Source organism: Choloepus didactylus, chromosome 6, assembly GCF_015220235.1.
Source record: "Choloepus didactylus isolate mChoDid1 chromosome 6, mChoDid1.pri, whole genome shotgun sequence".
In the NCBI taxonomy this organism is placed as follows: domain Eukaryota; kingdom Metazoa; phylum Chordata; class Mammalia; order Pilosa; family Megalonychidae; genus Choloepus; species Choloepus didactylus.
Window position 1 is genome coordinate 111,564,185 of NC_051312.1, and position 17,832 is coordinate 111,582,016.

General features: G+C 36.4%; 1 protein-coding gene across 1 annotated transcript in view; it reads left to right on the forward strand.

The window, feature by feature from the left end:
• Positions 1-1,722: 1,722 nt before the first annotated feature.
• The window catches only part of CEP57 (centrosomal protein 57), a gene marked incomplete at its 5' end in the record, with an annotated part of 42,595 nt that continues 26,485 nt past the window's right edge, over positions 1,723-17,832 (forward strand). The window contains one exon of the mRNA XM_037839781.1: positions 1,723-1,912. Coding sequence (XP_037695709.1) covers positions 1,723-1,912 — 190 coding nt within the window. The remainder of the gene's footprint in view (positions 1,913-17,832) is intronic.

Here is a 17,832-nt window from a genome sequence, read left to right on the forward strand (position 1 = left end):
CTTTTGCTAAGACATTGTGATCTGTCACACATAGTAATTAGGTATAGGAAGAATACGCCAGTGCCTTCTGATTGATTTTTGTTTTAAATATAATTTTAATTATAGCGGGTTATATAGTTAGTGGAAAAAATCTCAATCAGGGAGAATTTTTTTTAACAGTTTTATTCACACACTATACAGTCTATCCTAAGTGTACAGTCAGTGGCTGTTGGTATAATCACATAGTTACACATTCACTACCACAATCAATATGCAAACATTCCCATTTCTTTCGAAAAGAAATCCAGTACCCCTTACTTTCCCCTATTAGTGACATTTAGCTTTAGTATAGTGCCTTTGTTACAATTAATGAAAGAGTATTAGTGTTACTGTTAACTATATACCTTAGTTCACATTAATTGTAGTTTTCCCCATATAATACCTTATTATTAACACCTTGTAAGAGTGATGTAAGTTTGTTCTAGTTCATGTGAGAACTCTCAGATTTATACAGTTAACCACCATCATTGTCCACTTGGGGTTTTGCTGTTATATACAGTCTCAGTTTTTATCCTCTAGCTTTCCTTCTGGTGGTGTACATAACTCTAGCCTTCCTCTTTCAGCTATCATAGTCACACTCTCCTCTGCTAATTACAATTAACCAGTGTTGTGTATATACTCAAATAGCACTTTTTAGCTATGTTCCTGCCTTCTAAGCACTGCCCCTTTCTTTAATTTTTACAGCCGCAGTGTATATTTAGTATTTGCTGACAAATTTCATGTTTTTTTTTTGTTTTTTTTTAAACACTGAATTAGAGTCTTCAGTTTTAATAAGGTTTAGATACTATGGGAATTTTGATGGCTTTTGTTTGTCCCAGTAAGGTTTTTACTGGTTATTTTAAATGGCTATGCTCCTTTGTACTTTTTTGGGTGCACATTATTCTAGTACTTCATAAATAGTCATATTTTGCCAAAGTTAAGAGTTGAAAACCTAATTTGTTGTTGCCATTTGAAGAAGAAAAATTGAATTTTGAATAGCTAGTAGTTATGTCTTTCACCTTAGCCCTCAGCTTGTCAGTTATTTCTCCCACTCTAGTCCAACTGCCAACAGGAAGTCACCTACAAAAAACAAAATTCCACTGTTAGCATCCCTGGGGTTGAAAAGTATCATTTGTAACATAATCCTCTATTTGGCGGATTCCCATTCATGGCAGAATGGTGTATATGTGGAATTAAGTTTTTAATTTGAGTGTTTGATAAACTTTAATGTTTTCTAATTGTTTCCTCTTTTTCTCCTAACCAAACATAAATTCTTTAAGGCAATTACCATGTCTTATTTTCTTCCTGTATGCCACAGTTTTGAACATTTTATAAATATTCAGGAATTATATTTACTGGATTTTGAATAAACTAATTCAGTGATCTGTAGCAGTTTCTGGTCCTGTGAAAAGATAATATTTTCTGAATGTACATTTTATAGTACATATTATTAAAATTAGTGTATTAATTAAATTGTGAGTGCCATATTTAAATATTTCTGTATTCAAGGTGTGTGGACATTATTTACTTTAATAGTGTGGGAAAGGCTGCATTTAGACAAATATGAAATACTGTAAAAGTCTTTTGTTTTTTTAAGGAATCATTACTTTATACTCTGTTTACTGTTCCTAGCAGTGGAATATATGGGTAGTCCAATTCTCTGTCATGAAAATATATAGTCGCGTGCTATTTGTATTTTAAAATTTGAAAGATAATTTCTGTATTTTTATTTTTCAGAACATCCTAGCTGAATCATCAAGGTCCAATGGTAATTTGGTTCGTCATTCTTCATCTCCATATGTAGTATATCCTCCTGATAAGCCTTTTCTTAATAGTGATGTACGACGCTCTCCAAATAAGCCTACATTTGCCTATCCAGAAAGCAACAGCAGAGGTAATGGAGCCTAATAAAGTAGACCCTATTTGTGTTTAATTGCTGCTTAAAATTTCTTGTTTCTTCCATTTATTTTTAAATTAGAAGGAGAAAGTGTACTTTTACCTTTACTTCCTGCTGTTAACCTCCTCAAAGTATAATGTTTTTCTTGTTTTCCTTATCCTGATTGTTAGTACCATCATCCACCAGATCACCAAAACTAAAATCATTGAGTCATCTCTGATTGCTCTGCAATCTCCGACATCAGTCAAGAACCAAAACTTATGTTTCTGCTTCTGAAATTTCCCAAAAACCTGTCTCTTTTCATTCTCATTGCTTTGGTTCAGGCTCTCATGTTTTGTATAGATAATTGAAATAAACGCCTAACTAATCTCCCTGTCCATGGTCTCCAAAATTTCTGCCATATATTGTTGTCTTGTCATCTCTCCCACTTTTAAAAAGAGTTTCAGCACTTATCCATGGCTTTCATCAGAAAGTCTTAGATATTTTTGTAACCTGGACCCTACCTGCCTTACCAACTTCAAACCTTTGCTTCTCTTCCATTCTTACCTGTATGCATATCCTTTGCTTGGCACCTCTGAAATTAGTTTGTTCCTAGAACTTGCCGTCTGTATTGTTTTCTTGCTGCCATATTACTAAAAACTTAGCTTAAGACCACAAATTTATTATCTCACAATTTCCGTAGGTCAGAAGACTAGGCAGGCTCAGCTGGACCCCCTGCTTAGGGTGTCACAAGGCCAAAATTAGGGTGTCTGCTGTACTGTGTTCCCTATTGGAGGCTGTGGGGGAGAATCTACTTCCAAAACTTATTCAGGTTTTTGGCCAAATTCAGTTCCTTGTGGCTGTAGGACAGAGGTTTCCATTTATGTGCTGGTTGTCAGCCAGGGCCAAGTCAGTATTGCTAAAGGCTGCTAGCATTCCTTCTCATGCTTTCCTTATGTTTTCCTCCAGCTGTGGTGGGTTAGGGTCTTTCATCCTTCAAATCCCTTGACTTCTCCTGCTGCTTCATCTCTATCCACAGCTACAGAGAATTAAAGGCTCATATAAGATTGGGCCTACTTGGATAATCAGGAATACTGTCATTACCTTAAGATCCATAACCTTAATTAAATCTGCAAAAATTCCTTTTTGCCACTCTAATGAAGAGTAGTAACAGGTTCCAGGAATTAGGGCATGGATATCTTTGGGTATTCATTCTGCCTAACATACCGTCCGTATCAAGTTTGCGAGCTTTTCACATACCGTGCACTCTTATTGACATTTTCTTCCTCTGGTAGAACTGTACTCATTTCTTAAAGTTCAGATTTGATATATTATTTCTTCTGAGAAGTTTTCTTTACTTTCTGCCATGTTCCCCAATACATATTCCCTGCCCTTCCCCAAATCTCTCTTCTGAACTCTCTTGGTTCTTTAGTTCATACCTTCACTTTTGGGGAGGGGAGGATGTTGGTTGGTGATTGGTTCTGTGTCTGTCCATCCCATATTGGAAGGTAGGTATCAATGGATTGATACTTTGCAAAATACAGTGTAAAAGTATAATGGATGATAATGATTATCCTGAGACATTGCTTAAATATACCACAATGCAGTGCTTTGAAAAAGCATATTTACTATCTCACATTGTTTTTCTCTTGTTTATTTTTTATTTATTTATTTTTATTAAAGAACTTGTGGGTTTACAGAACAATCATAAAATACAGAAAATACTGGATTCCCACATGCCACCTGTTCCGGTTTGCTAATGCTGCCGTTATACAAAATACCAGAAATGGATTGGCTTTTTTTAAAGGGGGTTTATTTGGTTACAAAGTTACAGTCTTAAGGCCATGAAAATGTCCAAGCTAAGGCATCAACAATAGGGTACCTTCACTGCAGGATGACCGATGGCATCCAGAAAACCTCTGTTAGCTGAGAAGGCACGTGGCTGGCATCTGCTGATCCTAAGTTGTGTTCCAGCTCCTCTCTCAGCTCCTGTGCATTCTTGTTTCTTTCTCCCAGGTCATTTCTCTCTAAGCACCTGGAGGTCCTGTCTTAGCATATCTCTGGGAAAACTTTGGGCGTCATCTCACTTAGCTTCTCTGAAGCAAACTCTGGGCTAGCAAAAGTCTGCTTTCAAGAGCTGTCTCCAAAATGTCTCAGCTGCAGCATTGAGCTTTTTCTGGCTGTGTTCTCTTGTAGGACTCCAGTGATTTAATTAAGACCCACACTGAATGGGCAGGACCACCTTTCCAGGGAAATAATCTAATCAAAGATATTACCCGTAATTGGGTAGGTTACATCTCCATGGAAACAACCTTTTCCAAATTCTAACCTAATCAACATTAATAATTCTGCCCCCACAAGACTGCATCAAAGAACATGGTGTTTGGGGGACGTATTACATCCAAACCAGCGCACCACCCTGTTATTAACACCTTGCGTTGATGTGGTACGTTTGTTACAATTGATGAAAGCACATTTTTATAATTGTACTATTAACTGTAGTCCATGGTTTGACTTAATGGCTCACTGTTTGTTGTGTAGTTCCGTGGATTTTTTTTTTTTTTTTTTTTAATTTTTATTCTAGTACCATATATGCAACCTAACGTTTCCCCTTTTAACTACATTCAGGTATATATTTCAGTGCTGTTAATTATATTCACAATGTTCTGCCACCAATAGCACCAGTCATTATTAAAACATTCCCATTGTTCCACATAGGGAGTTAAGGCTTCAGTGTTTCTATTTCCTGTCCCCGCTCCTATCAGTGAATTCATATAATATTTGTCCTTTTATGTCTGGCTTATTTCATGCAACATGATGTCTTCAAGATTCATTGACGTTTTTGCATGTTTCATTCCTTTTTTGTGACTGAATAATATTCCATTGTGTATATATACCACATTTTGTTAATTTTTTGCCAGTTGATGGACACCTGGGTTGCATCTACCTTTTGGCAATTGTGAATAATGCTGCTATGAACATTAGTGTGCAAATATCTGGTTGAGTCTCTGCTTTCAGTTGTTTTGTGCATATACCTAGAAGTGGGATTCCAGGTTATATGGTAATTTTATACTTAAACTTTTTCAGGAATGACCAAACCGTCTTTCACAGTGGCTGCACCATTTTGCATTGCCACCAGCAGTGAATGAGTGTTCCTGTTTCTCCATATCCTCTCCAATGCTTGTAATTTTCTGTTTGTTTACTAGTAGCCATTCTAGTGTATGTGAAATGGTATCTCATTTTGGTTTTGATTTGCATTTCCCTAATAGCATCTTTTCATGTGCTTCCTGGCTATTTGTATATCTTTGTAGAAATGTCTATTCAAGTTTTTTGCCTTTTTAAAAATTAGGTTGTGAGCCTTTCTGATGTTTAATTGAAAGATTTCTTTAACTTTTCTAAATAATAAAGCATTATTGGAGATGTGGTTTCCAAATATTTTCTCTCATTGTGTAGGTTGTTGTTTTACATTCATAATAAAATCCTTTGAGGAACAAAAGGTTTTAATTTTGATGAGGTTCCATTTACCCATTTTTTCTTTTGTTGTTTGTGTTTTGGGTATAAAGTTTAAGAAACCATTGCCTAACACAGGGTCCTGAAGATGCTTGCCTATGTTTTCTCCTATGAGTATGATAGTTTTGGCTCTTACGTTTAGTCGTTGATCCATTTTCAGTTAAATTTCTGTGTATGATGTGAAGTAGTGGTCCACCTTGATTCTTTTGCAAATGGAGATCCATTTTTCCCAGCACCACCAAAGAGTGTTCCTTCCCAGTTGAGTGGTCTTTGCATCCGTGTCAAAAATCAGTTGGCCATAAATGTGAGGGTTAATTTCTGAGCTCTCAGTTCAGTTACACTGGTCTATATTATCTATCCTGTGCCAGTACCATCCTGTTTTGAATACTGTGGCTTTGTAATAAGTTTTAAGAACAGGAAGTATGGATCCTTCAACTTCATTCTTCAAGGTGAGTCCTTCGGTTTTGTTCTTCAAAATGATTTTGGCTGTTCAGGACCCCTTATCCTTTCATATAAATTTGATAATTGGCTATTCCGTTTCTGTAAAGAAGGTTGCTAGAATTTTGATTGGAATTGCATTGAATCTGTAAATTGCTTTGGGTAGAATTGACATCTTAACAGTAAATGCGAAAATGTCCTTCAAATTTATTTAGGTCTTTGATTTCTCTTAGTAGTGTCTTATAGTTTTCTGGGTACAAGTCCTTTACATCCTTGGGTAAATTTATTCCTAGGTATTTGATTCTTTTAGTTGCTATAATAAGTGGAATTTTTTTCTTGATTTCTGCTTATTGTGTTTTGTCAGTGTATAGAAATACTGATTTTTGAGTGTCAATGTTGTACCCTTCCACTTTGTTGAATTCATCTATTAGCTCTGGGAGCTTTATTGTGGATTTTTCTGGATTTTCTGTATATAGGATCGTATTATCTGCAAATAGGAAAAGTGTTATTTCTCCTTTTACAACTTTTATGCGTTTTATTTCTTTTTTCTTGTCTAATTGCTTTTTTAGAATTTCCAGTACAGTGTCGAATAACAGTGGTGACGGTGGGTGTGCGATTTGGATGTTTTAGGTCCCTTCAAATGCCGTGTTCTTTAATGCAGCCTTCTGGGGCAGAAGTATTAATGTTGATTAGGTTGTAATCTTTGGATTGCATTGTTTCCATGGAGGTGTGACTCACTCAACTATGGGTAATGCCTTTGATTCAGCATGAGTCTTAATTCACTGGAGACCTATAAGAGCTAAGATAGAAGGAGCTCACTGATGCAGCCAAGAGAGACATTTTGGAGACGGCCATTGAAAGCTCTGGAGAAGCTAAGAGAGGACATAACACCCCAAGAGCAACATTTTGAAGAATGCGTAGGAGCTGAGAGAGAGCTGGAACACAACCCGGGATCAGCAGATACCAGCCACGTGCCTTCCCAGCCATCAGGTTTTCCAGATGCCATTGGTGTTCTTCAGTGAAGAAAGTGGCCTTTGCATTTAACAATTTGATCACTATGTGATTGGCTGTATTTTTCTTCAAGTTTATCCTGTTTAGTGTTCTCTGGATTGCTTAAATGTGCATGTTCATGTCTTTTGCTAAGTTTGGGAAGTTCTCTGTCATTACTTCTTTGACTTCCTTCTGCCCCTTCTCTTTTCCTTCTCCTTTTGGGGCTCCCTTAATGCCTGATGAGTATCCCAAGAGTATCCTAGTATTAAGGTAAAACCACCTATTTCTCCCTTCAAATCTGTCAATATTTCCTTCATATATTTTGGGATTCTGCCAGTAGGTGTATATATATTTATAATTATTATGCTTTTCTGTTGAATTGACCTCTTTATCAGTATATAATGACCTTTTTCCCTCATAGGAATTTTGTAATCCCACAGATTTCTTGTTTGCTTTTCTTATTCTTTTTTCTTTTTGCTTCTCATTCTGAATCATGTCAATTGTCTGGTATTTGAATTCACTAATTCTTTCCTTTGCAAGCTCCAATTTGATGTTGAAACCCTCTGTGGAATTTTTTGTGTCAGTTATTGTGGTCTTCAACTGCTGTATTTCTGTTTGGGTCCTTTTAAAATTTTCTCTCTCTTTATTGAGATTTTCGTAGTATTCATGCATTGTTCTGATAATATCCTTTCTTTTATCTTTTATATCCTTTTATCTCCTTGAACAAAAAATTTAAAATTTAAAAACCGTCCACAAAGAAGACCACACTTTGGATATACTGGAAAAAGACTTAAAAAATATTTTGCTCCCTATGAAATGGATTTTTTTCTCCTTCCTTGGTGTGCTGTATTGTATGACATAAAGCCCGGTAATCCTTTTCCCCAGGTGGCTCTGACTTGTTTCTTACACTGTTTTAGCTGTCAGTAAGCTGCTTCTGCCTGCAGGACAAATTCTCAGAGAGGGAAAGGAGAGGGGTTTCCTGGTTCATTTTTTTAGGCTACCTGATAGATTGGCACTGACATACAGGTACTCCATTATGTGCATAGATGTTACTCTTCCTCTGGAACAGGGTCAGGAACTCATGGTGGAAACACTGAGTGGCTCCAAAGTGCTGAGGAATGGTTGGGGAAAGAGCCAGCAAGGATTCCATGAGCTTTGCCTACCATTCTTGATTTGGCATTCACCCAGTTACTGCAACCCTTTAACTGTTCAACAATTCTGTGGGATATTGGCACCATGGAGCTTCTTACACTGCCATCTCGCTCGAATGGAAGCCTGTTGCATTTTATTATTTGCTTGTTTTTAAATAAAAATGAGTTATTGCTATTATTATTCTTGTTATTCTTGTGTGTGTGCTAATGAAGGTGTCAGGGATTGATTTGGGTGATGAATGTACAACTATGTAATGGTACTGTGAACAATCGAAAGTACGATTTGTTTTGTATGACTGCGTGGTATACGAATATATCTCAATAAAATGAAGATTAAAAAAAAAAAATGAGTTATTGCTGAAACTCATAGTTTTGCTCCACTGTGGTCTTCAGTTATTTTTTAATCTAGGTTAAATTGTTACATAATTTTGATATTAACAAGTTACTTCTTGAAATTGCCAAGATTTTATCTGTTCTATTGTGACATGTAGCTCCTTATTAATTTTTTTATGAACTATTAAATTATTTTATCACTATCATATTGAGACATAGTATCTTATCAATAGGAGGTGGCTAGTAAATGAATAGAGTGTCAGGTATTACAATTCTTAAATGACACTAGACTCTGACAGTTAAAATATATTTCAGCAAACACTTTTTAAGAGCCCCTATTATGGTCTAGGAATTATATTGGTAACTATAATTGGATATTATTATCTACCTAGTATTTTATTAAACAGCCAGTCTACAGTGTATAAAATGCAGTTTCATTCTGGTGCTATTTTTCAGTATATTTATAGTGTATTTCCCAGTTGAAACAGAAAATTTCCAAAACTAACTTACAAACACCTGTTTAACCTATAATGTGGCCAAAATATAACTTCTTTTATCTAGATGTTTGTTAATAAATATTACGTCATTAGTGATCAAACACAACTAAAAAATTAATGAAATGATAGCATTCTAGATAAAGCAAATGCATTTCATTTAATCCTCACAAAAATCATATGAGGTACATATACTCAAAATTTGCAGATAAAGACACTTCTCAGGGATGATTATTTTAACATTTTCACTATTACTATTGCTACAAGGCTCTTAATAGAAAACTAGGTGTTGCATCCAGTCTTTTTTATTTCAAAATGGTTTTTGTTCCCAGTATTTCCTTGATAGTTCAGTGGAGCCTCAGATATTCAAGAATGAATGATGTCTGATTTTGAATACATTGCACTTTAGCTGTCTAACAATCACTCTGAAAATATAATTGGATTAATGTCATGGAAAGAGTTAGATTATATTTCTTATAGTTTGCATTCTAATATTCATTTTGAATTTTAGCTGGAAAAGTAATGAGCAAGAAAATTAAATTATTACTGTCTTTTAAATATTTATAATATCTTTAGAGCCTTTTAAACAAAAATGGTAACCCGTATAATTCCAAAGACTTTTAGTAAAACCCATTGCGCAGATTATTTGTTCAGTATACTTCAGGTGGCAATAATGTGGAGAAAGGCTTAGACTTCTGAAACAAGTATCTGTAAGGCTGTTGGAACAGTCTATTACTAGGCTGGTTTTCCGTTTTTTTTTGAACGTGGAAAATAAATTGGCAATATATGTACAGCCTGCTGAGATAAATTGGTGAAAGCCCCAGGCCACTCTTGGCCTGCCGTACCAATTGGAAAGCCACATTATTGTGACTGGTGGGAGAGGAAGAATCAAGTAACAAGCTTTATTTTGGGTATTGATAATATACTGCCTTTCTTCTCTGTCCCTCTAAAGTATTTGGTTGTCAGGTTTTTTCTTTTATTAGGATTAGGGAATCCTAATAAAGCCATTACATGTATACAAAAATATTTTAAAGAAAAGTAACTGTTTTCCAATTTTAATGAAACATACTAAGAAGAATGGTATTTTGCATTTTGTAAATCTCTTAATTCTTACTTAATAGAAGGCAGCATCTCATATTTACTTCTTTATTCTGTTTGTGGTAAATTGTTTTGATTGATAAAAATAAAAAAAAAATCCCAAAGAAGAATTAGAAGTAGGAAATAGGGGATGAAGTAAAATTTTGCCATGTTCCTTTTATTAACTCCCTAACTTAGTTTTCCAGGCTGCTATGCCAAATACCACATAATGGGTTGGTTTAGACAACAGGAGTTAATTGTCTCAGTTTTGGAGACTAGAAGGCTTGCTTCCTTCCCGGGTTGATAGCATCCTGGCTCCCTAGCAATTCTTGGGGTTCCTTGGCTTTCCTGTCACATGGCGGTATCCTCTCCTCATCCCTTTACTTCACCCTTCATCTCCTCTGTGACTTTCTCTTTATAAGGCCTCCAATAATCTGGATTAAGAACTACCCTCATTCAGTTGGGCCACTCCTTAATAAAAAATAGTATCTTCGAGAGATACTATTTACAATAGGTTCACATTTCAGAGGAATGTGAATAAAATTAAGAGCATATCTAAATTGGGGTATTAGTAATTCAGTTTATCATATTCCCTCATAAAATTTCATTTTTGACATAGAAAATGAATTCAGTTATGAGTGTTTCTGTGCTTGTCTATATGTGTGTTTATATGTATATATTTTGAGAAAATATGTATCCTGATGTAGGGTGTGGTGTTCTATAAATGTCAGGTCTAGTTATATATTGAACAATTCAGCATCTCTGTTTCCTTATTGATCTGTTTAGATGTTCTATCCATTAACGAAAGCAGTGTATTGAAGTCTCCAACTATTATTTTAGAGGTATCCACTTCTCCCTTCAGTGTTGTCAGTGTTGCCTTATGTATTTTGGGGCACTCTGGCTCAGTGCATAAATATTTATGATAGTTATGTCTTCTTGATGAATTGTCCCTTTTATTAATATATAGTGTCATTCTTTGTCTCTCTTAATTGTTTTACATTTGAAATCTGATTTGTCTGATATTAATATAGCTACTCCGGCTTTTTCTTGGTTGTTGTTTGCTTAAAATACCTTTTTCCAACCTTTAACTTCCAACCTATTTTCATCTTTGTGTCGAAAGTGAGTTTCTTGTAGACAGCATATAGATGGGTCCTGTTTTTTAATCCATTCTGCCAGTCTGTCTCTTTATTGGGGAGTTCAGTCCATTAACATTTAGTGTTACTACTGTAAGGGCAGTACTTATACCATTTTGCCTTTTGGATTTTATATGTCATATCTTATTTTATTCTCTCCTTTCACCCATCCTGATAGTCGTCATTTCTACACTCTTTTCCAAACCTCTCCCTCTTGTCTTTTCCTATCAGCCTGTGGCACTCCCTTTAGTGTTTCTTGTAGCGCCAGTCTCTTATTCACAAACTTTCAGTGACTATTTGTCTCAAAATATTTTAATCTCTCCCTCATTTTGAAGGACAGTTTTGCCTGCTATAGATTTCTTATTGGTTGTTTTTCTTTTAAAGTATCTTAAATATGTCATACCACTGCCTTCTTGCCTCCAAGGTTTCTGTGGAGAAATCCGAACATAGTCTTATTGAACTTCCCTTGTATGTGATGGATTGCCTTTCTCTTGCTGCTTTCTGAATCCTCTCTTTGTCTTTGACATTGGACAGACTGATCAGTAAGTGTCTTGGAGTATGTAAATATTTTAAAAATATAAAGTTAGTGACTGTAGAATAAATTCATGTTCTATCTTTATAAAGAACTAGTTTTTTTTTAAAAAAAGAGCTTAGAGAAGGTGCAGTTAAAATTTCTTAGTTATTACTGATAAAAACTCCCCATCTGAACTAGTTTTGGCAAAGAGGCAATCTTTTTGGTTTATAAAATGCCAGGGAAGATTGAACAACCAAAGAACAGGAAGGGCAAGTATGGAGGTGGGTTTTCAAGAACAAGAACCAGGCACTCAAAAACTGCCAGCACTTTTCTCTTGCCATCCTCTCTTTTGTCACTTCTAGCTACATGTTGTCTTCATCCTCTGAAACTTCAGAAATTCTGCGTAGCAGAAAACATGGCTTACCAACAGCTTTTGAGTTTTAAGTTGAACTGATTCTGGCTTATAAGGAAATAATCTTTTAAGACTATCTGAATGTATCAGGGAATGTTCACAGTATAATAATACAAAAGTGAAAAACAGAACTTAGGGAAATTTTGCTGTCAATTTATTCCACACATACAGAAAAAGATTGAAGGATATAGCCAAAAATAAGTCATTATCTCTAAGTAGAAGGATTGTCAACTGTTCTTCTCTTCATTGTATTTTCTTGTGCCTTCTACATTTCCTACAGTGAATATGTATTACTTTTATAATCGGAAACAAACTTTTTGGGAGGAGTTTAGAGAGTGCTTAGTTTTTTTCTTAAGTAATGAAAAAATGCAGGGAAAAAGTCCTTTTTAGTGCTTGAATATTTTTAACTCTACAGTTGGATTCTACCTGTGATCCTGTTATAGAATAGAAGAATATTAAGAAAGTTAATAATATGCTTTGGGACAATTATGTGAATTTTGTATAATTAGCTAAATAGTTACATTTTACAAAATTTTGAAATGTTTTTACCATAGTAATTAGGGTTTTTCACTTGAGTACTTAGCACATTTCAGTAACTCAAAAACAAATTCTTGGGGAGACTTCCAGGAAGATGAAGGAATAGGATAGTGAGAACTCACTCCTCCACCTTAAAACAACTAGAGAACAGGCAGCAAATGACCAAAGCAGCAGTTCCTAAGTCCAGATGATCAGAAGGACCTCTACATTATATAAGGAAGACCTGGATGGAAAAGCGGAGAAAATAGGACTGAGAAATTGGGGTGGGCATATTCAATTATGATCATCCCTAAGGTCCACCACTGTGTAACAGCCAGAGCAGGCCGCTGAAAAGTGACAAACCTCTGTTTCAGAGAGGTGGGGGAGGCAATCCTCTCAGTCCCACAGCCTAGCATCCCCACGCAGGAATCTGGGAGCCAGTAGACTCATCTTAGCCACATAGAGAGGCCCTGCTGCAGTGCCCAGTGCCTACCCACACCTGAAGCAGATTGCTGCAGGTGCTTGGATTTAGGGGAGTCTAGGAAGCCCCCTTTCAGGAGGAGGGGGGATGCAGAGCTGATCTGGCAATTGGCCAGTGAGAGGGACAACTCCGGGTCCCACTGTCTGGATCTTTTCTCCACAGGGCCTTAGGGCGCTCACTGCATACACAGGCAGAGAGGTGAGGGTGAGGGAGCTGCATTGCAATGCCAGGCACCCTTCCCTCACACCTGACGTCATCTTGCTGAGTGGCAAAAAGCAGTGTACTCCTGTGCCAGCTGCTGGCTGGTGAAGTTGAACCTCCCAGTCCGGCAGCCCAGAGTCTTTCTGCACAGGAGTCTAGGAATCACCAGACCCATTGCACCTACAAGCCGGAGTCTTTGCCATGGTTCACAGTGCCCATCCCCCACCCCTGGAGCCAGCAGCTTACAGCACGTCTTAGGGCCTGCAACCTTAACTGGATTCTAAACGTGTTCTGGACCCTGCCCAGTGGGCTGCTGTACTCTGGGAGAGGTGGGGTTATGGGGAAGAGTGGCCCAACAGCACCATCTGCTGGGAAGACAGGAAAAGTACAGACTGACCAGCTGCTTCTCTGCTCAGCCTCTACTAGACTTTTGAAAGGTGCTGCTCCTCCTGAGATAGGCCCTGACCTTGGTTTGGCTGGGAATTACAAACAAAACCAAGTGCCAAAGGAGACCTTCAGTGCAAACCCAAGTAAAAACAAAATATTAGATGAGTAAAGGAAACCAACTTTCAAAATAACTTTATCAAATAATCAAATGCCAAGAAATCAACAAGAGAAAGTCACAAACCATATGAAGAAGAAAGAAGATATGGCCAAGCCAAATGATCAAAATAAAAATCCAGAGGAGACACAGAATTTGGAACAACTAATCAAAAATGTTCATACAAATCTCCTAATTTCAGTGAGATGGTTAGAGAGATAAAGTATATCAAGAAGACACTAGAATGGCATAAAGAAGAATTTGAAAGAATAAGTAGAAAAATAGATATAACAGAATTGAAAAATACTATAGACCAAATTAAAAATATACTAGAGACACACAACAGCAGATTTGAGGAGGCAGAAGAAAGAATAAGCAAACTAGAGGACAGAGCAACTGAATTCAAATACACAAAGGAACAAATGGTGAAAGAGATGGAAAAATGTGTACTTGTGCTCAGGGAAATGACAGGCAACATGAAGTGTGCAACTAGACAAATCGTTGGTGTCCCAGAAGAAGAAAAGGGCTATGAAAATTATTTGAGGTAATTAGGGAAAACTTCTCAACCCTTATAAAAGACAATTATGCAAATCAAAGAAGCTTAACAAACTCTAAATATAATAAATCCAAATAGACACACTCCAAGACACATACTAATTAGACTATCTAATGCTGAAGAGGAAAGAGTCCTGAGAGCAGCAAGAGAAAAGAGATTCACCACATACAAAGGAAGTCACATAAGACCAGGTACTGCTTACTTGTCGAGCACTATGGAGGCCAGAAGGCAGTGGTATGATATATTTAAGATGCTGAAAGAGAAGAATTGTCAGCCAGAAATTCTTGATTCAACAAACCCGTCTTTCAAAAGTGAGGGAGAGTTTAAAATTGTCACAGATCAATGCTGAGAGAATTTGTTAACAAGAGACCTACCCGGAGAGAAATACTAAGGGAGCTGTCACCTGAAGAATAAAGACAGGAGAGAGAGACCTGAGGAGAGTATAGAAACGATAATTATATCAGTAAGGGTAACTAAAGGATAAAAAGAGAGAAAAATACTAGATTTGATTATTTAAACCCAAAGGATAGAATGGATGAAGCAAGGACAGCTTTTGCAGTAAAAACATTGGATGTTAACGGACTAAATTCCCCAATAAAAAGACACAGATTGGCAGAACAGATTAAAAAAAATCCATGTATATGTTTATAAGAGACTGACTTTAGACCCAAGGATACAAATAGGCTGAAAGTGAATTGATGGAAAAAGATATTCCAAGTAAGTAATAACTAAAAAAAAAAAGCAGGAATAGCTATAGTAATATCAGAAAAATAGACTTTACATGCACAGATGTTATAAGAGACAAGGAAGGACACTTTGTTGTATTAGTATTAGTAAAAGGGATAATCTACCAAGAAGAAATAGCAATCATAAATATCTATGCACCCAATCAAGGTGCTCCAAAATACATAAGGCAAACACTGGCAAAACTGAAGGGAACAATAGATGTTTCTGCATTAACAGTGGGAGACTTAAACACATCACTGTCTTCAATAAACAGAACTAGACAGAGGATCAACAGGGAAATAGTGAACCTAAATAATAATGATAAATGAATTAAACCCAACAGACATATATAGATCATTGTATCCCCAAACAGCAAGATATACATTCGTCTCAAGTGCTCATAGAAAATTCTCCAGGTTAGACCATATGCTGAGACACAAAACGGGTCTTAATAATTTTGAAAAGACTGAAATTATTCAAAGCACATTCTCCACACACAGTGGAATGAAGTTGGAAATCAAATACCAAAGAACTGGAACTTTCACAAACATGGAGGTTAAATAACATACTCTTAAACTAAATCAGTGGGTCCAAGAAGAAATTGCCGAGAGAAATTAAAAAGTATCTGGATACTAATGAAACAGAAATACAACATATCACAACATACGGAATTCTGTGAAAGCAGTGCTGAGAGGGAAATTTATAGCTCTAAAATGCTTACATTAAAAAGGAAGAAAGAGCTAAAACCAAAGGCCTAACTGACCAACCAATGAAGCTAGAGAAAGAGCAGCAAACTGACACCAACCCTAAAGCAACTAGAAGAAATTAAGTAACAAAGATTAAAGTGGAAATAAATGAATTGGAGAACAAAAATGCAACAGAATCAATAAAACCCAAGTTGATTCCTTGAAAAGATCAAGCTTGACAAACCCTTAGCTAGAGTGACGAAGTCAGAGAAGAGGCAAATAAATAAAGTCAGAAATGAATGTGAAGTTATCACGATTGATCCTGAAGAAATAAAAAGATCATAAGAGGATACTGTGTACAACTGGATGGCAACAAGCTAGACAACTTAGATGAAATGGACAATTTCTTAGAAACACACAAACATCCTATTCTGACTCAAGAAGAAATAGAAGACCTCAACAAACCAATCACAAGAGATTCAATATAGTTAAGATGTCAGTTCTACTCAAATTGGTCTACAAACTCATTGCAGTACCAATCAAAGTTCCAACAACCTACTTTGCAGAATTGGAAAAGTTGTCAAATTTATTTGAAAGGGAAAGGGGTCACGAGGAGCCAAAAATATCCTGACAAAGAAGAATGAAATGGGAGGTCTTACACTTCCTGACTTTCAAGCTGATAAAGCAACAGTGGTCAAAACAGCAAGGTACTGGCACAAAGATAGACATTGATCAATGGAATCGAATTGAGTGTTCAGAAAAAGATCCTCCTTTTTGACAACACCCCCAAATCCACTGAACTGGGACAGAATAGTCTCTTCAATAATGGTTCTGGGAGAACTGGATATCCATATCCAAAGGAATGAAAGAGGACCCATCCCTCACACCCTATACAGAAAATCAACTCAAAGTGGATTGAAGAGCTAAATATAAGAACTACCATAAAACCTCCTAGAAGAAAATGTAGGGAGACATCTTCAAGACTTAATGATAGGAAGTAGCTTCTTAGACCTTACACCCAAAGCACAAGCAACAAAAGAAAAAGTAGTAAATGGGAAATCTTCAAGATTGAAAACTTCTGTGCTTCAGAGGACTTTGTCAAAAGGGTGAAAAAGCAGCCAACTCAGTGGGAGAGAATATTTGGTAACCATGTATCTGATAAGGGTTTGATTTCCAGTATATATAAAGAAGTCCTACAACTCAACAAAAAAGAACAAACAACCCGATTATAAAATGGGCAAAAGGTACGAATAAACATTTCTCCGAAGAGGAAATACAAATGGCTAAAAAGCACATGAAAAAATATTTATCTTCATTAGCTATTTGGGAATTGCAAATCACAATGAAATATCTCACACCTACTAGAATGGCCGCTGTTAACAGGAGACTACAGGTATTGGAGAGGATGTGGAGAAATAGGATCACTTATTCACAGCTGGTGGGAATGTAAAATGGTACAGCTGCTGTGGAAGAGAGTTTGGCGGTTCCTCAGAAAACTAAATACTGAGTTGCCACGTTACCTGGCAATTCTGCTAGTTGGTATATACCAAGAAGACCTGAAAGCAGGGACACGAACAGACATTTGCACACCGATGTTCATAGCATAGCAGCATTATTCACAATTGCCAAAAGATGGAAACAATTCAAATGCCCATTTGATAAACAAAATGTGGTATATACATACGATGGAACATTATGCAGCAGTAAGAAATCAGGTCCTGAAGCAGACAACATCGTGGCTGAACCTTGAGGATATAATGCTGAGTGAAATAAGTCAGATATTGTATGATTTCACTAATATGAACTAACTAGAATATGTAAACTCAGAGTCTTAAAGTGGAATATAGGATACCTAGAAACAGAAGTTAGAGAAGGGGGAGTGGTAACCTAATATGTTCATAATGTGTAATGAGGTTGAACTTAAAATGTTTGGAAATACGGGGTACAGGTAGCTTGTTAGTGGGAATGTAAGGAATAGTGCTGTATTGTAGTGATTGTGGTTGAAAGGGGTTGTTTAGAGTCATGTATGTCACAGATTAACAGTACAAATTTAAATAAGTATTTGCATGAACTGGCACAGATGTATGACACTGGTACAGAGAATTAATAATAGAATGGTATGTGAGGGGAATACCTATTGCAAGCCATGGGCTATAGTTAACAGTAAAACCTTAAAATT